The sequence below is a fragment of the Vicia villosa genome, linkage group LG2 (genome assembly GCF_029867415.1).
Source record: "Vicia villosa cultivar HV-30 ecotype Madison, WI linkage group LG2, Vvil1.0, whole genome shotgun sequence".
Lineage (NCBI taxonomy): Eukaryota > Viridiplantae > Streptophyta > Magnoliopsida > Fabales > Fabaceae > Vicia > Vicia villosa.
This window is the reverse complement of record NC_081181.1, coordinates 228,201,162-228,214,401: the sequence shown is the minus strand read 5'-3', so window position 1 is coordinate 228,214,401 and position 13,240 is coordinate 228,201,162. Positions and strand designations below refer to the sequence as shown.

Below are 13,240 nucleotides of genomic sequence, written 5' to 3'. Positions count from 1 at the left end.
ATGTTGGAATTATTTAATTGATGATTTGAGTTTAGTGGTAGAATATTAATAGAAATGAGTTATAAGAGAAATTATGTGGACTAAACTTATGTGATGGTGTTAGTATTGGTGGAGGTACAAATAGTAGGCCAAGTAAGAGAAATAATATTATTTGATTAAGTGGAATTATAACATTATAATTGGGTGAAGTTAAATAAAAGAAGGGGATTAGGTTTTGGTGTCAGTAGCATAACACAAAGATTTTGGGGGAAGAGAGGACATGAAGGTTGCTGAGAGAAGAGGCATAGAGACCAAGAGGCAAGGCTAAGTTTGGACATTCGACCAGAAACCGTTAGAGCGATCGTCAATCCAAGGTAACGGTGGGGTTTTTGCTCTATAAACGGGGATATGATGAATTGTATGCGGGGTTTAGGGAATTAATATTATCCCTTTGTTTCAGTTGATTTTTCTGACATGTGTGGTATTGTCGTGTTGTTGTTCTGGGAATTGTGTGTAAACATTTGTTGATATGTGTTTATTGTCTGGTTTGTGATGTCTCTAATTTGGGACGAATTGGAATTATGATCGATGAGTATTTTTCCCTGCTGAGAATGAATTTGTGTTGTTGTGGTGATGAATTTCTGAAATTGAGTAGTTCTTGGTTAATGAAAAAAAACGAAAGAAACAAGTATGGAGGTAGAAGGAAATGATAGGGACTGGGACCATAAGGTGGGACGGACGTCCCTTAGAAAAGAAAAGTGGGAAGGCCACATTCAAGGACGGGCGGGCGGCCCTTGTAACACCTGATATTTAATTAAATATTTTTAAATTATTTCGAATTTAATTGTTGAATTTGTGGAGTGTAGAGAATTGTTGACATGGGTCGTTATGATTAATTAGTCAATTAATTAATTGATTAAGTTGTAGAAATAGTATTGAAGAAATACTAGATTTATTATATGGACTTAATTAAGTGATGGTGGTAGTAAAAGGTAGGGTGTGAATGTTAGGCCCAATAGGTTTAATGAAACTAGGTTAATATAAAGATTAGTTTAATTAGAAGGGAAAAGTATTGGGGAATTGGTCATGGGAAGTTGCAGAGAATAGAGAAAATAGGAGAGAAACTCATTCCCGTTTTTCTTGCAGCAGTCTCACTAAATCAAAGATCCCTGATTCATTAACGGTTGGATCCTAACCAAATTTTGAGGGTATGTTCGCAACACCTATATCTAAATTTTGACCGTTGGGATCTTCAAAATAAGTTCTGAGTTGTGAGATATCATCATCGCACTGTATCTGCATATTTTGGGTAATTTTCAGCTTTTGATTCTGATTAAAAGAGGCAAGGGTTGGAAGCTAAGGCTAGAAGGCTTTGATCGGTAGAATTATAGAGCGGACTCTGAATACAAGGTAAGAGTGGGGTTCTTGCTCTATAAACGGGGATATGATGGACCGTATGTGGGGTTGGGTTATAATTTTATCGTTGTGTTTGGTATTATTTGGTGTTCGGAAACACCATTATACTTGAAAAGCACTTTTTATTTGCATGAAAACTCAAAACGATGCTAGAGATACGAAAAAATGAAGTTAAGAAAGCAACAAGGCAAAAAAACACACTGGAGAACCGGTTCCCCAAAGTGGGAACCCGGTTCCCAAAATCTACTGTTACGCAAAAACACAAAAGAAAAGGTTGGGAGCCGGTTCCCCCAAACTGGGAACCGGGTTCCCAAAACCTACTGCCAGCGAGCAAAACCAAAGGAATGGATGGAAACCGATTCCCCCAAACTGGGAACCGGGTTCCCAGAACCTACTGCCACATACTTTCGCCTCTAATTGGATGGAAACCGGTTCCCCAAATCTGGAACCTGGGTTCCCCTGTTTAAAAACCAATTTTTTGATACTTTTAACCCTTGGGAACAAATTCGATCCAATCAAAGTCAAAGCCAACTTAAATGCATAATGCAAACCAACAAAGAAACCTCAAGATCAACAAAAACACCCAGAACCTGGTTCCCAGAACCTACTGCCACATACTTTTGCCTCTAATTGGATGGAAACCGGTTCCCCAAATCTGGAACCCAGGTTCCCCTGTTTAAAAACCAATTTTTTGATACTTTTAACCCTTGGGAACCAATTCGATCCAATCAAATTCAAAGCCAACTTAAATGCATAATGTAAACCAACAAAGAAACCTCAAGATCAACGAAAACGCCCATGGAATCACAACACAAACTCATGGCATAGAATATCGCATGCTAGCATATAAGAAATGCAAATTGGAAATCGACATAAGCATGTTTTCTAGCAACACAAGCAACAAGTGGCACATCTCGTCATATATCAAGTAAGCAAACCAAGTGTATATCATGCTCTAACAATTAAGCACGACACGACCAACATTATGGCAACAAGCGACGAGTATGATTCACATATAGCAAATTACTACCAATCACGTAATTCAAACAAACAAGCCTCAAGTTCCATCAATTCCACATTTAATCAATATCACCAACGATCACGTCAACACGACAATGGATACAAGGATTAGCATATGAAAATGTGATCATATCAAAGCAAGTGTGCTCAAGTTAAGATTTAGTCCTTAAATGCGGCAACTATCAAGCAAAAGTTTAGCGCATGCATTTATACAAACACATTGAGTGCACCACAATTCACACCAATGAATCTTAACAATTAAACACACCAAATCATCACCAATTCATAGATCCAAGGCACAAACGTTATGATCAATCATCAACAATCATCAATTATACACAACAATCATTAGATCTACTCAAAATTCACATGATCACCACCAATTCAATAATAATTATTAGATCTATCGAACAATCATCATCAATCATCACTTATCAACAATAAACAATGGATCTAAATTCAAATTCACATGATGATCAACAATTAAGCACTTAATTCAAGATCCGAAAGCTTACCGAACGAAGATCTAATCCGAAATGCGAACACGAACCCGAACGCGGACTTGAAACAAAGTCGAAATTGCGAATCCGGAGAGAGTGAGAGGCGCACAAGCTATAGGGAGAGAGAGCATATGCAAACTCGAGATCTTGATCCTCGATGAATGTTGTTCTTGAATTTGATGAAGATCAATGAATATCCATGAAGATTGATGAAAGTTTTATGAGATTTGTGGTTTTGATTTGAGAGAATCGAGAGGGAGAATTGAGAGAATGTGATTTTGGAATCTTGGGTGAATTCAAGTTATGAGAGAAAAAGAGGGAAAATGGTTTATATAGTGTGAGTGGTGAAATATCAAAAACGCCCCTAATTATCTCTTTTTGGCCCGTTTTCAAGGAAACGTGACTCGGTGCGAAATTCGGAATCGGGACCAATGTCAACTTGAAGATGGCTAAATTTGTGACTCGTATCCGCGAGAACCGTCTCAATCTCATAAGCAGCGAAGAAATTACGCGCGTTTGAATGACGAGAAACGCCGATTCATCTCGCGCGACCGTGCAGAATTTTGTGAGTACCACTCAAAGAACGCGATCAAACTCATTCTTCGGTTCGAAATATGAACGAGCACCTGTGATGAAGAATCGAAGCTAATGAAATTTCCGAGAGAGTGCCGCCGGAATGGACCTCATACAATAAAAATCGAAGAAGTTATGAATTTTCAAACTTGTCGCGACATACCCGAAAACGCACTTTCACTAAAAACTCACAACGCTCTTCAAAATGCTGGGCATTTTCAATGCATAATTGGTCGATGGCCCGAACATATGAAATCTCGAGAATAATGGCACAGAGCTGCAATTAAAATTTCGAGTGAATCTGACAAGCGGATAATGAGATACGAATTTTTTAATACCCGAAAACCTACGATTCGGCGCCATTTCCACTGTAAAAGCTCAAGTACCTTGCAAATTTAACAACCTTCTTCATAGAATTGGTCTCTGGGACGAACAAGAAAGTTGTAGAGAACGTCAAAATAGTCCTGGTCTAGCAAGAATCAAGCTCATAGCACCTTCCAGATAGGACTTGTAAATTTCTTCGTATTTTCCCCATATAAACCAAATTTCACGCCATACTTCTTTAAAACCGTGAGAACTCTTTATTATTTTTCTTCCATTTTTGAACGAAGAAACAGACGCCTTTTATAACTTATGGCTCAACTAAAGAGGGCAAATTTTGGGGTGCAACACCTGGATCTTTAGACCCATGGAGTGGTTATTTCCGCTTCCCTTAGAAGCGTGGAATGAATGAGTAGTTATTTCTCCTATTATCAAGGAGAAAATGGTTTCTCTCCTTGACTGTTCTTTTTATTTCGTTAATATGCAAAGACACCTCACTTTATATGTTTTATAAGCAAGTGAGGTACAAATTGATCCAAGCCTAGTATATGCGAGTAATTGCATCCAATGGGCAATAAAAAGCATAACATCAGGCGACCTATGATAATACTTTTGTGCTCGCCTGATACTAGTATGTCTGATTTTTCTTATTTCCCTTTGAATTAACTTCTCTTAGCCATAGAAAAATTATTCCAATGCATATGGTAAGGTGAATACCTATCAGGCACGATTGAGTGCTAAAGGAGCTAATCAAATTCATTGTGTAGACTATGATGAAAATTTTTCACCAGTTGCTATGCCCAAATTTATTTCGATTTTACTTGATATCGCTGCATATCATGATTATGAAATTCAGCGGATGGATGTTAAGATTGCTTTCCTTAATGGGAATCTCCTTAAGAATGTGTTCATGACACAACCTGAAGGATTTGACATGACAAGCCAAGAAGATTTGCAAGTTACAAAGATGAAATGTATGCCATGTTATGTACTCGATCAAATGTCTCATATGCTTTAAATACAACGAGTAGGAACCAATCTGATTCTGGTGATAATCATTGGGTTGCTGTGATATATGGAGGTCAAGAAGATATTGTTTTATTTGAATACAATGATACTAGCTTCTAGACAGATATAGGTGATTTTAGATCGCATTCAAATTATGTGCTTTGCTTAAATAGTCGCGTTGTGAGCTGGAATAGTTCAAAGCAAAATATAGTTGTTAGAGTATCACGATTAAGTCACTCTTAATGCTTCATCAAATAAACTAGTTATTCTAGAGATTTTGTTACTTTAGAAAAACAAACATCACAAAAAATATCTTATTTTTAATAGATAATTCGATACAAGTATCAAGTTCTAACAAAACAGTTGACCTAGAACTTAAACCAACCGTTATTTTTGTTCTACCTTTGATTGACATTCATCTTCAAATAGAGGTTGTAATAGTTGCAACGAATATCTTGGTGTTGGTCATAGTATCCTTCGTTCTATTTACCACAACCATGGTAGTGGGAAGCAAGAGGACAGAAAGAAGTGGGAGGCGGAGTATAGACATGACCAAAATTAAGGGTGGTAAAACAGACCCAACGACCTGTTTTTCCCGCATTTTTTTGCAGGGCGGGACATGATTTTAGTTTTGCATCCTCAAATGTGTCAGTCTCTCCCTGCCACATTTTTACGGGCTTTTGCAGGCGTAGAAATTATCATAATATTTTGCATTTTTCTGCTTCACCTATTTTTTTCTTCAGATTTTTGCTAAAAAGACATGCTAGTTTGTCATAGCTAACCAAAATCATGACGTGTTAACTGATTCATATTAATAGTGGATCTTAATCAAATATGGTTTCGAATGAAATCAAATTCCAGTAATATTCTGACAATAGCCAAAATCTTGAAAACCTTGTGTGGTTCCACTTCCACCACCACTAAAAAGAAATAGGGATTGACAATTAGCCTTTAAAGAGTTGATCTTACTAAAATAAGGTTGCAAATTCATATTCTCTAGTTTTAAAGAGTTGAGGTTAATATAATTTGGCCATTTAAAAAAATTAAAGTAAAGAAATCAATTTCTTACTCTGTTACTATAACAAATAAATGTTTGAATTCTAAACTACTATTACCGTTGAAAATATGTGAATTGTTTTTTATTTTGGTTTGCAAATATAACTTGTAAAAGCAAATCCTCTCATAACTTGCATTTTCCAAGTCAGCAGCAAATAATCATCGCACATCTCTTTACCAAGGCATCCAAGTAGATAGCCTTATCCATCTTCATCCACGTGGCATCTCATAAATGAGTTTCTAAATCTTCAAAAATAATAACAGTTTGCCACGTGTCACCCAAGATGAGATTCCATCAACAAACATAACATAATAAGATATCAAAAAAACCAAAGTATGTCACATTTGGATCACACAAGAGGAACTGAATAAGTTGAAACAAATCAACCATGGCTTCTCTTGCTAGTTTTGCTTCTGTTCAACCAGCTTCTCTCAATGTTAAGGGTCTTTGTGGAAGTTCCTTTACCGGAACTAAGCTTGCTTTCAAACCTTCTCGCCAGAGTTTCAAATCCAAGAATTTCAGGTAGTTTTTCATAAGTTTGAAGAAGTTAATATTCATGTTATTATATGTGTAGTTTTGGTTGTAACATAATTGATTAACATGTAGAAGTGGCTGTGTGGTGGCAAAGTATGGTGACAAGAGTGTTTACTTTGATTTGGAGGATATTGGCAACACTACAGGTCAGTGGGATTTGTATGGCTCAGATGCACCATCACCCTACAATCCTCTTCAGGTTTGTCTCATGAATTTTAGAAGAGCCTATGTAAATTAGTCGCAATTTAACCATGACAAAATATAGAAAGATCCTATTTAACTACGGTTTATACCTGATTAACATTTTATGATGCCTATTTAGCCTGAGATTTAATCGTAACAAATTTTGGGCCTTGTACGATAATTAGCTTGGCACGCCCTCAAAGACTGATTTGATTATATTTTACTATGTTTTGCACATTCACACACTAATGAACACAAAGTGATATTTATATGAGTCTAGGTTTAACAAGGTCAAAGAATTTGTTCATCTAACAGATAATGTGTTGGATATGCAACTTAGTTAAGCGCTTATCATATAAGTGTTTATGTGTAAGCTATTTGTATAACAAAATATAAAATAAAGTCAAATCGTTTTCATATGCTATCCTGAAGAACTTATGAAAATAGGCTGAAAAAAACTTCTTAAAGTGCATGTTATAAGCTTTCAATAAGCTCTTCCGAATAATCTTACTAGTGCTTATGTTAGTAGACAAACTCAAATAAAGCGATTCAAACATGCTTATGAAAATGCACAAACTTGACCACTTTCTTTTGTTGATTCTGATTCGGCATTGCAGAGCAAGTTCTTTGAGACATTCGCTGCACCATTCACAAAAAGAGGACTATTACTCAAGTTTTTGATCCTTGGAGGTGGTTCAACTCTTGCATACTTCAGTGCCACAGCCTCAGGTGACATTCTACCAATCAAGAAAGGTCCACAGCTTCCACCAAAGCTCGGTCCCCGCGGCAAGCTCTAATTTAGTTTCCGAATTCAACCCGTTTACTTTTCTCATTTTGAAACCGAACATGTATATCTATCTCGTATCGCATGATGTGTAAGTATGATTACATCTTACTTCTATTCAATGATGCTTATTAGTTATTTTCAATCCATATATACAGTATCATTGCCGCTATATTCGATTGAATCAAAGATAATAATGTCTACATAAAATTATTACCACAACAATAGAAAAGATACATTGTGGTATCATAAAAAATTCTCCAGTTGGTAGCTACCTACCAGCCTACAAATCCTTCAGAGGAAAATATATCTATGACAATGTTTCTTATGATTCCGCCATTCCTATGTACAAAATTAGAGAATGGATCAAGAATAAACAGTCAACAAGACTCCGACAAATTATACACCTCTATGAGTCTAAATGCAGCGTTTTAATGACGCGACTCGGGACTCCTCATGACTCCCAAGGTTTCAAGGTATGAAACTTTCTTGTTGGTCACTACTACGGCCGGAAGCTTTTTTTCCTGCTTGGTTTCAACTTCTTGGCAAGAGTCCTCTGAAATTTCAAACGAGTCCTTCTTTGTGTCTGAGTCGGGTTGATCATCCCAACCCATGAAATCCAGTAGTGTCATCGAACCAGACATGTCTACGCTGCCTTTGTCTATCTCTTCTTTTGGAGGAGGAGCCGGCTTCGAAACTGATACTCTCTTTTTTCCTGATGGATTTTGAGTGTTATAATCGGCTTGAAGTACATCATCAATTCTCGATAGTACCGTGAATGCCAAACTTTCCAATATCCTTGAATAGCTTTCAAGAACGGCGTGTCCTACATCCTGCAAACATATACAACATATCATATTAGACAACCGTTTCAACTTGACTAGATAAGCTCTGATGAATCAATCCAAACAATCTTTTATCGTTGAATGTTCTTACCCTATTGAACTGGATTTTGCTTATGTCCAATGAAGATTGAGCAATGCCGGGGAATCGGTGCTTTAGTAGAAGTAAGATGGTCTCTGCTCTCTCTTCGAAAAGCTCTCTTTTTTCCAAACTAACAGCAGAACCCCAAGTAGATTTGGTATCTTTTTGGTGCATTTTCCGCTTCCAAATCACGATTGAAGCTTCAATTCTATTCTTGAGGTCTAGGACTTTATGTTCCGATGACAAGTCAACGGTCGATAGGAACTGGTCAGGATCAAAAAATTCAACTGTAATGCTCCTATAGGCTGCATCCCCTAGACTCGCTCTTCCATTCTGAAAAGAAAAAAAAAACTTAAACCGTGTAAGAAAGTAGTACTACTTATTGTAACCAAGCGGTTAATGAGTTTCAGTTAAAAACGATTCAATCAGGAGAAACCGAGTTTGAACCCTGATAATCGAGGTCCGTTTCTTATGTGTCTCACCTTGGGAAGAGATTCAATATAGTTTTCAGGGATCTCCATTTCAGATAAAATTTGAGCATTTATCGCCATAGCGGCTTTAAGTACTTGATTCACACAATCTTTCTGATATTGTAAGAATTTTCTAGCTGCATCAGATAGACCTTCTGCCGGAACCTTAGGTGTAGGTAACCACCATTTATCATCATTGGCTGTCTTTGCCTTGTCTTTATTATCATCATCGGCATCCTTCGATACATAATAGAACTCATTTTGATCTTTGAAGTTATCTAGACATTCCTGCTCATCATCAACATCAACAATTGTTCGTATTAACTATCGATCCAAACCGTTAAGAAATTCAAAAGGTGACAAATGTGTAGGCTAAGTTAGTAATCTTACGAAAAGCATTGTATCAAGCTTGCGTAAGGCTGGGATATTCATGTGGAGATCTGTCCTTTGTCGAGTCGTCATAATCTATTCATTCAAAAATAAGATTCAATCATGATATGTTTCAATAACATATTAATCAAATGTATATTCCTGTAAAACTTTCAATCTAGCGGTGAATTTTGTAATACTGATGATGTGAGATGGAGAATAATTACCTCCATTTGTGTGCCATCCTTATTTTTTTGCTGTGAAGGAACCATTTCGACGACATAATCAGTGACTGATAGAAGCAAATCAATTTCTTTTCTCCACTTGCCTTTCCTTTCAGCCGGCATTGGTTCTAGCCGCTTTTGTTCGCCAAAAATAGAAGCTGATATTCTCAATAAGAACAAACAATGAGAAAATGAAAACAAAACAACATTTCTGATATGAAATTATGAATCATTTTCTGAAACCGGAAACAATGTTACAAATATCTGTTCCTTGCGAACCAAGCAAGAACTATATACCTGCAAGGTTTGTGAAAGCATTTGACAGTGCCAAAGCAGATGAAACACCTTTTCCTCCACCAGACATGTCTTCACCTAATAACAGTTTAGCAAATCTCTCCTTCATCTGTTCCATATCTGAATCAAAACCAATAACGAATATCAAAATTTATCATTAAAGTAAACAATCATATACATAATGTTTATTGCAATCAAGGCCGTCTTTGAGGGCGTGCAAACCAGACTACTGCACATTTAAATCGTGGTTAGCCAACACAGGTCATTCAAAAACTTAAGACGGCCGTGATTGCAAGTATATAATTTGTGCGGACCTTGCAATAGTTTTTCCTTGGCTTCCTTGGCCGCGATTTCCTCCTTGCTTATACTCCTTGCCTTAGGAATTTTATCTGAATCAAGAGGCCTTGAACCTTGGCTTCTTGATGAGGCAGAACCATCTTCAGCAGGTTGTTGAAAATCCAAAGTGGTAGCGGTATCAACGCTCAAACTCTTGGTATGTCTCCCTGCATTGTTCTCAAACATCCCTCTGAAATTAAACAGTTTGGACCTGTAACTTTCTTGGTCTTGTTCCCCTGCTCTAACCATTTTGTTTGTGGTTTCCTAAAGAAAACTTTGGTTTTCAATGGATGAACAAGGAAGAACAAAACATGGGGTGTAAGAGACCTTCAAGGGAGAGAAAAAAAATTAATGTAGATGAGAAAGAAAAAGTATAGTAAGAAATGAAATTGTAGCTTTTTTTTTCTTTTGTTTTTTTTAGTTTGACAAAAGAGTGGATGAGATTGGTTTTATGTGAACGTGGGGTGCATGTTGAAATTTGTATTTTTTTTAATTATTATTTTAGTATTATGTTAGTTGAAATTTGCTTAGGGGGAGAAAGTGGGAAATGAATGGTCAAAAGATGAGTTTCTAATTAAAGGTCAAAGGTAGCTAAAGACTAGGGAAGACAGACATGCACGCTTAGCCAATTACAAAGGAACATCATTGGATGGTTATACAAAGATATAGTTTGGCCTAAACTCACTAAATTGTGACATTTATAAAGTTAAACTCATTTACATTCACTTTGTTAAAGGTGTGAAAAATACAATAAAGAACGTTTCGACTGTTGAATTAAGAAAAAATATATATTAAAGATGTGAAGAATACAAAAAAGAACCGTTTCAACTATTGAATTAAGAAAAATCGTAATATGTTAAGTATAAGAGAGTTATATAAATATATATTTTAGAAGTAAAAAGATAAGAGATAAAATTGAAATGAATTTATAGGTTGTTTTGTATAATAAATTATACACATGGAATACCTAGTGAAGGGGGTGGAGGGTTTAAAAAGGAGGACTAAATTCAAAAAAGTAGACTATTTGCATCATCTTCTTCCCTCTTCAAACCATCTTCTGCAAATTCTTTCTCTCCGAACATCATTAGTGTTAAGGTCGCTGCACACTCATCCATGGCAACATCATCAGTAGGTAATTGCAATTGAAGTTGGAAAACAAAAGAAAGAAGGTCAATTTATTTAAGCTTTTATTGATTGTATCATGGTGCATGTTCCTTACTTAGCATAAATGGTAGTGAGATTGATGTTCATGGAGTCTGTATTTTTTTTAGTCCCTAAAAGAAGTATAATTGTGGAATGACGTCCTTGTATTGTTTAATTATTGAATGGATAAGAACATTTGACATTAATGAAGTATGTCCCTCTATGTTTGTGGCCTTTTTGGCTTTCATCCCTGTTTCACAATGATTTGTTTGTATTTCATCCTTGTTTTCTAATGATTTGTTAGTATGTCATCCCTATATATTTGTGAACTTGTGCTTTTTTCTACAACTTTTGCCCCACTACTTCTGCCTTGGTATTTAAAGCAATCATCGACCCAAGAGCTCTCTCATCCTCACTATCACCAAATGATAAACCATCAACTTCAAATTCACTATCCTCACTACTACCATTGTCCTCATTTTCATCTTCTTGAACATCACTTACATCATCTTCTTGAATATCACCTACATCATCTGTATGAACATCACCTACATCATCTTCTTGAACATCACTTACTTCATCTTCCTGAACATCACCTACTTCAACTTCTTGAGCATCACCTACTTAATCTTCTTGAGCATCACATTTATGCTCAACATATAAGTGCAGTTTCATTTTCACGTTGTATTGATATACCTTTTTAACATCACTATCACTAACCATTCTACTGTAAATGTCAGCCTCATTGTTATATCACTATAACCAATATTCTGAATGTTGGCATACTTGTTGATTTTATCCAAGTTGGAGTCTTCTTTCATTTGTAATGCAAAGGATCCATCTGTTCTCATGTTTAAGATCAATGACTGAGTATTCTCTCCTATGATGATAAAGTGTTTATTCCTTTTAAAAATCTTCCCTTTTAAGTGGAACTATAGTTGCTCTGACTTCTCCATTGCATTGAGGAGGTATGTAGGCACAAGATGTTATGTCTTGCTGAGTATCGTTTTAAAAACAAACCATTTTTTTTGCACACAATATTCTTTAACAACACATATTTTCAAAATGGTTCCTGTGGAGTACCACATATATGAGGGGTGCTTAAAACCTTCCCCTTGTATAATCAACATCCATACCTAAGATCTCTGCTTTTTGATTTAAAAACTTCTTTTGGGTTTTACTTCGTTATTTTCTCATTTCCTTTAGAAACAATATAGCGCAGTGGCAACTTTCACTAAATATGAGTCAAGTCAATCAATGGCTTTGATCTCAAATTTTCCCCGCTACAGGACCCTCCTCCTTATAAGGTTCATTCACCTCGAATCCTCTAAATAGTATAGAGTCTACGCACTTTAGAAAAGACCGCATCTTCCCTAAAATTTCGGAGCGGTTGACCTAGGACAGATACCACATAGAGAAAGATTTTATAGCACATAAATACAAAGATTATTTATAAAAAAAAAAAAAGGCTTAAATGCACTTTTGGTCCCCTATATTGATTTTTTTAACATTTTAGTCCCCAATAAAAAAACCCAACTATTAGGTCCCCCAATATTAAAAAACGTGAATTTTTGTTAGTCCCCAGTCATTTGGCAGATTTTTTAATGACATGGCACCTCATTACATGTCCAGTCACTTGCCACCTCATTAAAATTAATTTCTTATTCATTTTTAATGATGTCACTTCATTTTAATCCATAAAAATTATTTGATTCATTTTTTAAATCAATTTAATTAATTATACTATCAGCTACAATTAAAAAATATTTTAAAAAATAATCTGAAAGATCCAATGCTCCATCTTCTTCTTCGTTTGAGTTTCTCTCCATTTTCTTCTTCGTTTAAGTGCCTACACTGTATCTCGTAAGCTCGTCGTGAAAATCCTTCGCCACCACCGTCTGAACAGGCGGTTCAGCCGCATAATCCAGGCGCAAAAAGATTGTTTCAGCACAGCATCTCGTAACAAAAAACCCTTCACTATTGTTTGCATCAGATTTAGTCAATGTCTTAGCAAAAGATGTAGCTTTTTCAGAATTTTCCAAACCATCATCACCACCAACACCTTCTTCATTGTAACCAAGTTATGAATTTCTTAAAGGCAAACG

The 13,240-nt window shown here is 36.0% G+C and overlaps 2 protein-coding genes across 3 annotated transcripts; one reads left to right on the top strand and one right to left on the bottom strand.

Moving 5' to 3' along the window:
- Positions 1-6,202: 6,202 nt before the first annotated feature.
- On the top strand, positions 6,203-7,520 carry LOC131654143 (photosystem I reaction center subunit VI-2, chloroplastic-like). 2 transcript variants are annotated; one of them, XM_058924567.1, is made up of 3 exons: positions 6,203-6,396; positions 6,484-6,607; positions 7,209-7,520. In XM_058924567.1, the coding sequence occupies exons 1-3, from the start codon at positions 6,263-6,265 to the stop codon at positions 7,386-7,388; spliced, it is 438 nt and encodes a 145-aa protein (XP_058780550.1). In that variant the 5' UTR covers positions 6,203-6,262; the 3' UTR covers positions 7,389-7,520. The 2 variants fall into 2 exon arrangements, with proteins under 2 accessions (XP_058780550.1, XP_058780549.1); XM_058924566.1 differs by having other exon boundaries at positions 6,208-6,396; positions 6,481-6,607.
- A 34-nt stretch (positions 7,521-7,554) lies between these two features.
- Positions 7,555-10,376, bottom strand: LOC131654142 (rop guanine nucleotide exchange factor 12-like). The gene is made up of 7 exons (XM_058924565.1): positions 9,971-10,376; positions 9,660-9,776; positions 9,366-9,520; positions 9,160-9,234; positions 8,782-9,057; positions 8,312-8,632; positions 7,555-8,208 (listed from the first exon to the last, which is right to left on the bottom strand). Exons 1-7 carry the CDS (start codon positions 10,239-10,241, stop codon positions 7,807-7,809), a joined length of 1,617 nt encoding a protein of 538 aa, XP_058780548.1. The 5' UTR covers positions 10,242-10,376; the 3' UTR covers positions 7,555-7,806.
- Positions 10,377-13,240: the final 2,864 nt, after the last annotated feature.

What these genes read in the sequence shown, in the direction of transcription:
- LOC131654142 (XM_058924565.1), bottom strand. Translation starts at nt 10,241, where the DNA reads ATGGTTAGAGCAGGGGAACAAGACCAAGAAAGTTACAGGTCCAAACTG. An exon ending in TGCTTTCACAAACCTTGCAG is followed by an intron (nt 9,521 to 9,659) that starts GTATATAGTTCT and finishes TGAGAATATCAG; the next exon opens with CTTCTATTTTTGGCGAACAA. An exon ending in ATATTGAATCTCTTCCCAAG is followed by an intron (nt 8,633 to 8,781) that starts GTGAGACACATA and finishes TTTTCTTTTCAG; the next exon opens with AATGGAAGAGCGAGTCTAGG.
- LOC131654143 (XM_058924566.1), top strand. Translation starts at nt 6,263, where the DNA reads ATGGCTTCTCTTGCTAGTTTTGCTTCTGTTCAACCAGCTTCTCTCAAT. An exon ending in TTCAAATCCAAGAATTTCAG is followed by an intron (nt 6,397 to 6,480) that starts GTAGTTTTTCAT and finishes ATTAACATGTAG; the next exon opens with AAGTGGCTGTGTGGTGGCAA. An exon ending in CACCCTACAATCCTCTTCAG is followed by an intron (nt 6,608 to 7,208) that starts GTTTGTCTCATG and finishes TCGGCATTGCAG; the next exon opens with AGCAAGTTCTTTGAGACATT.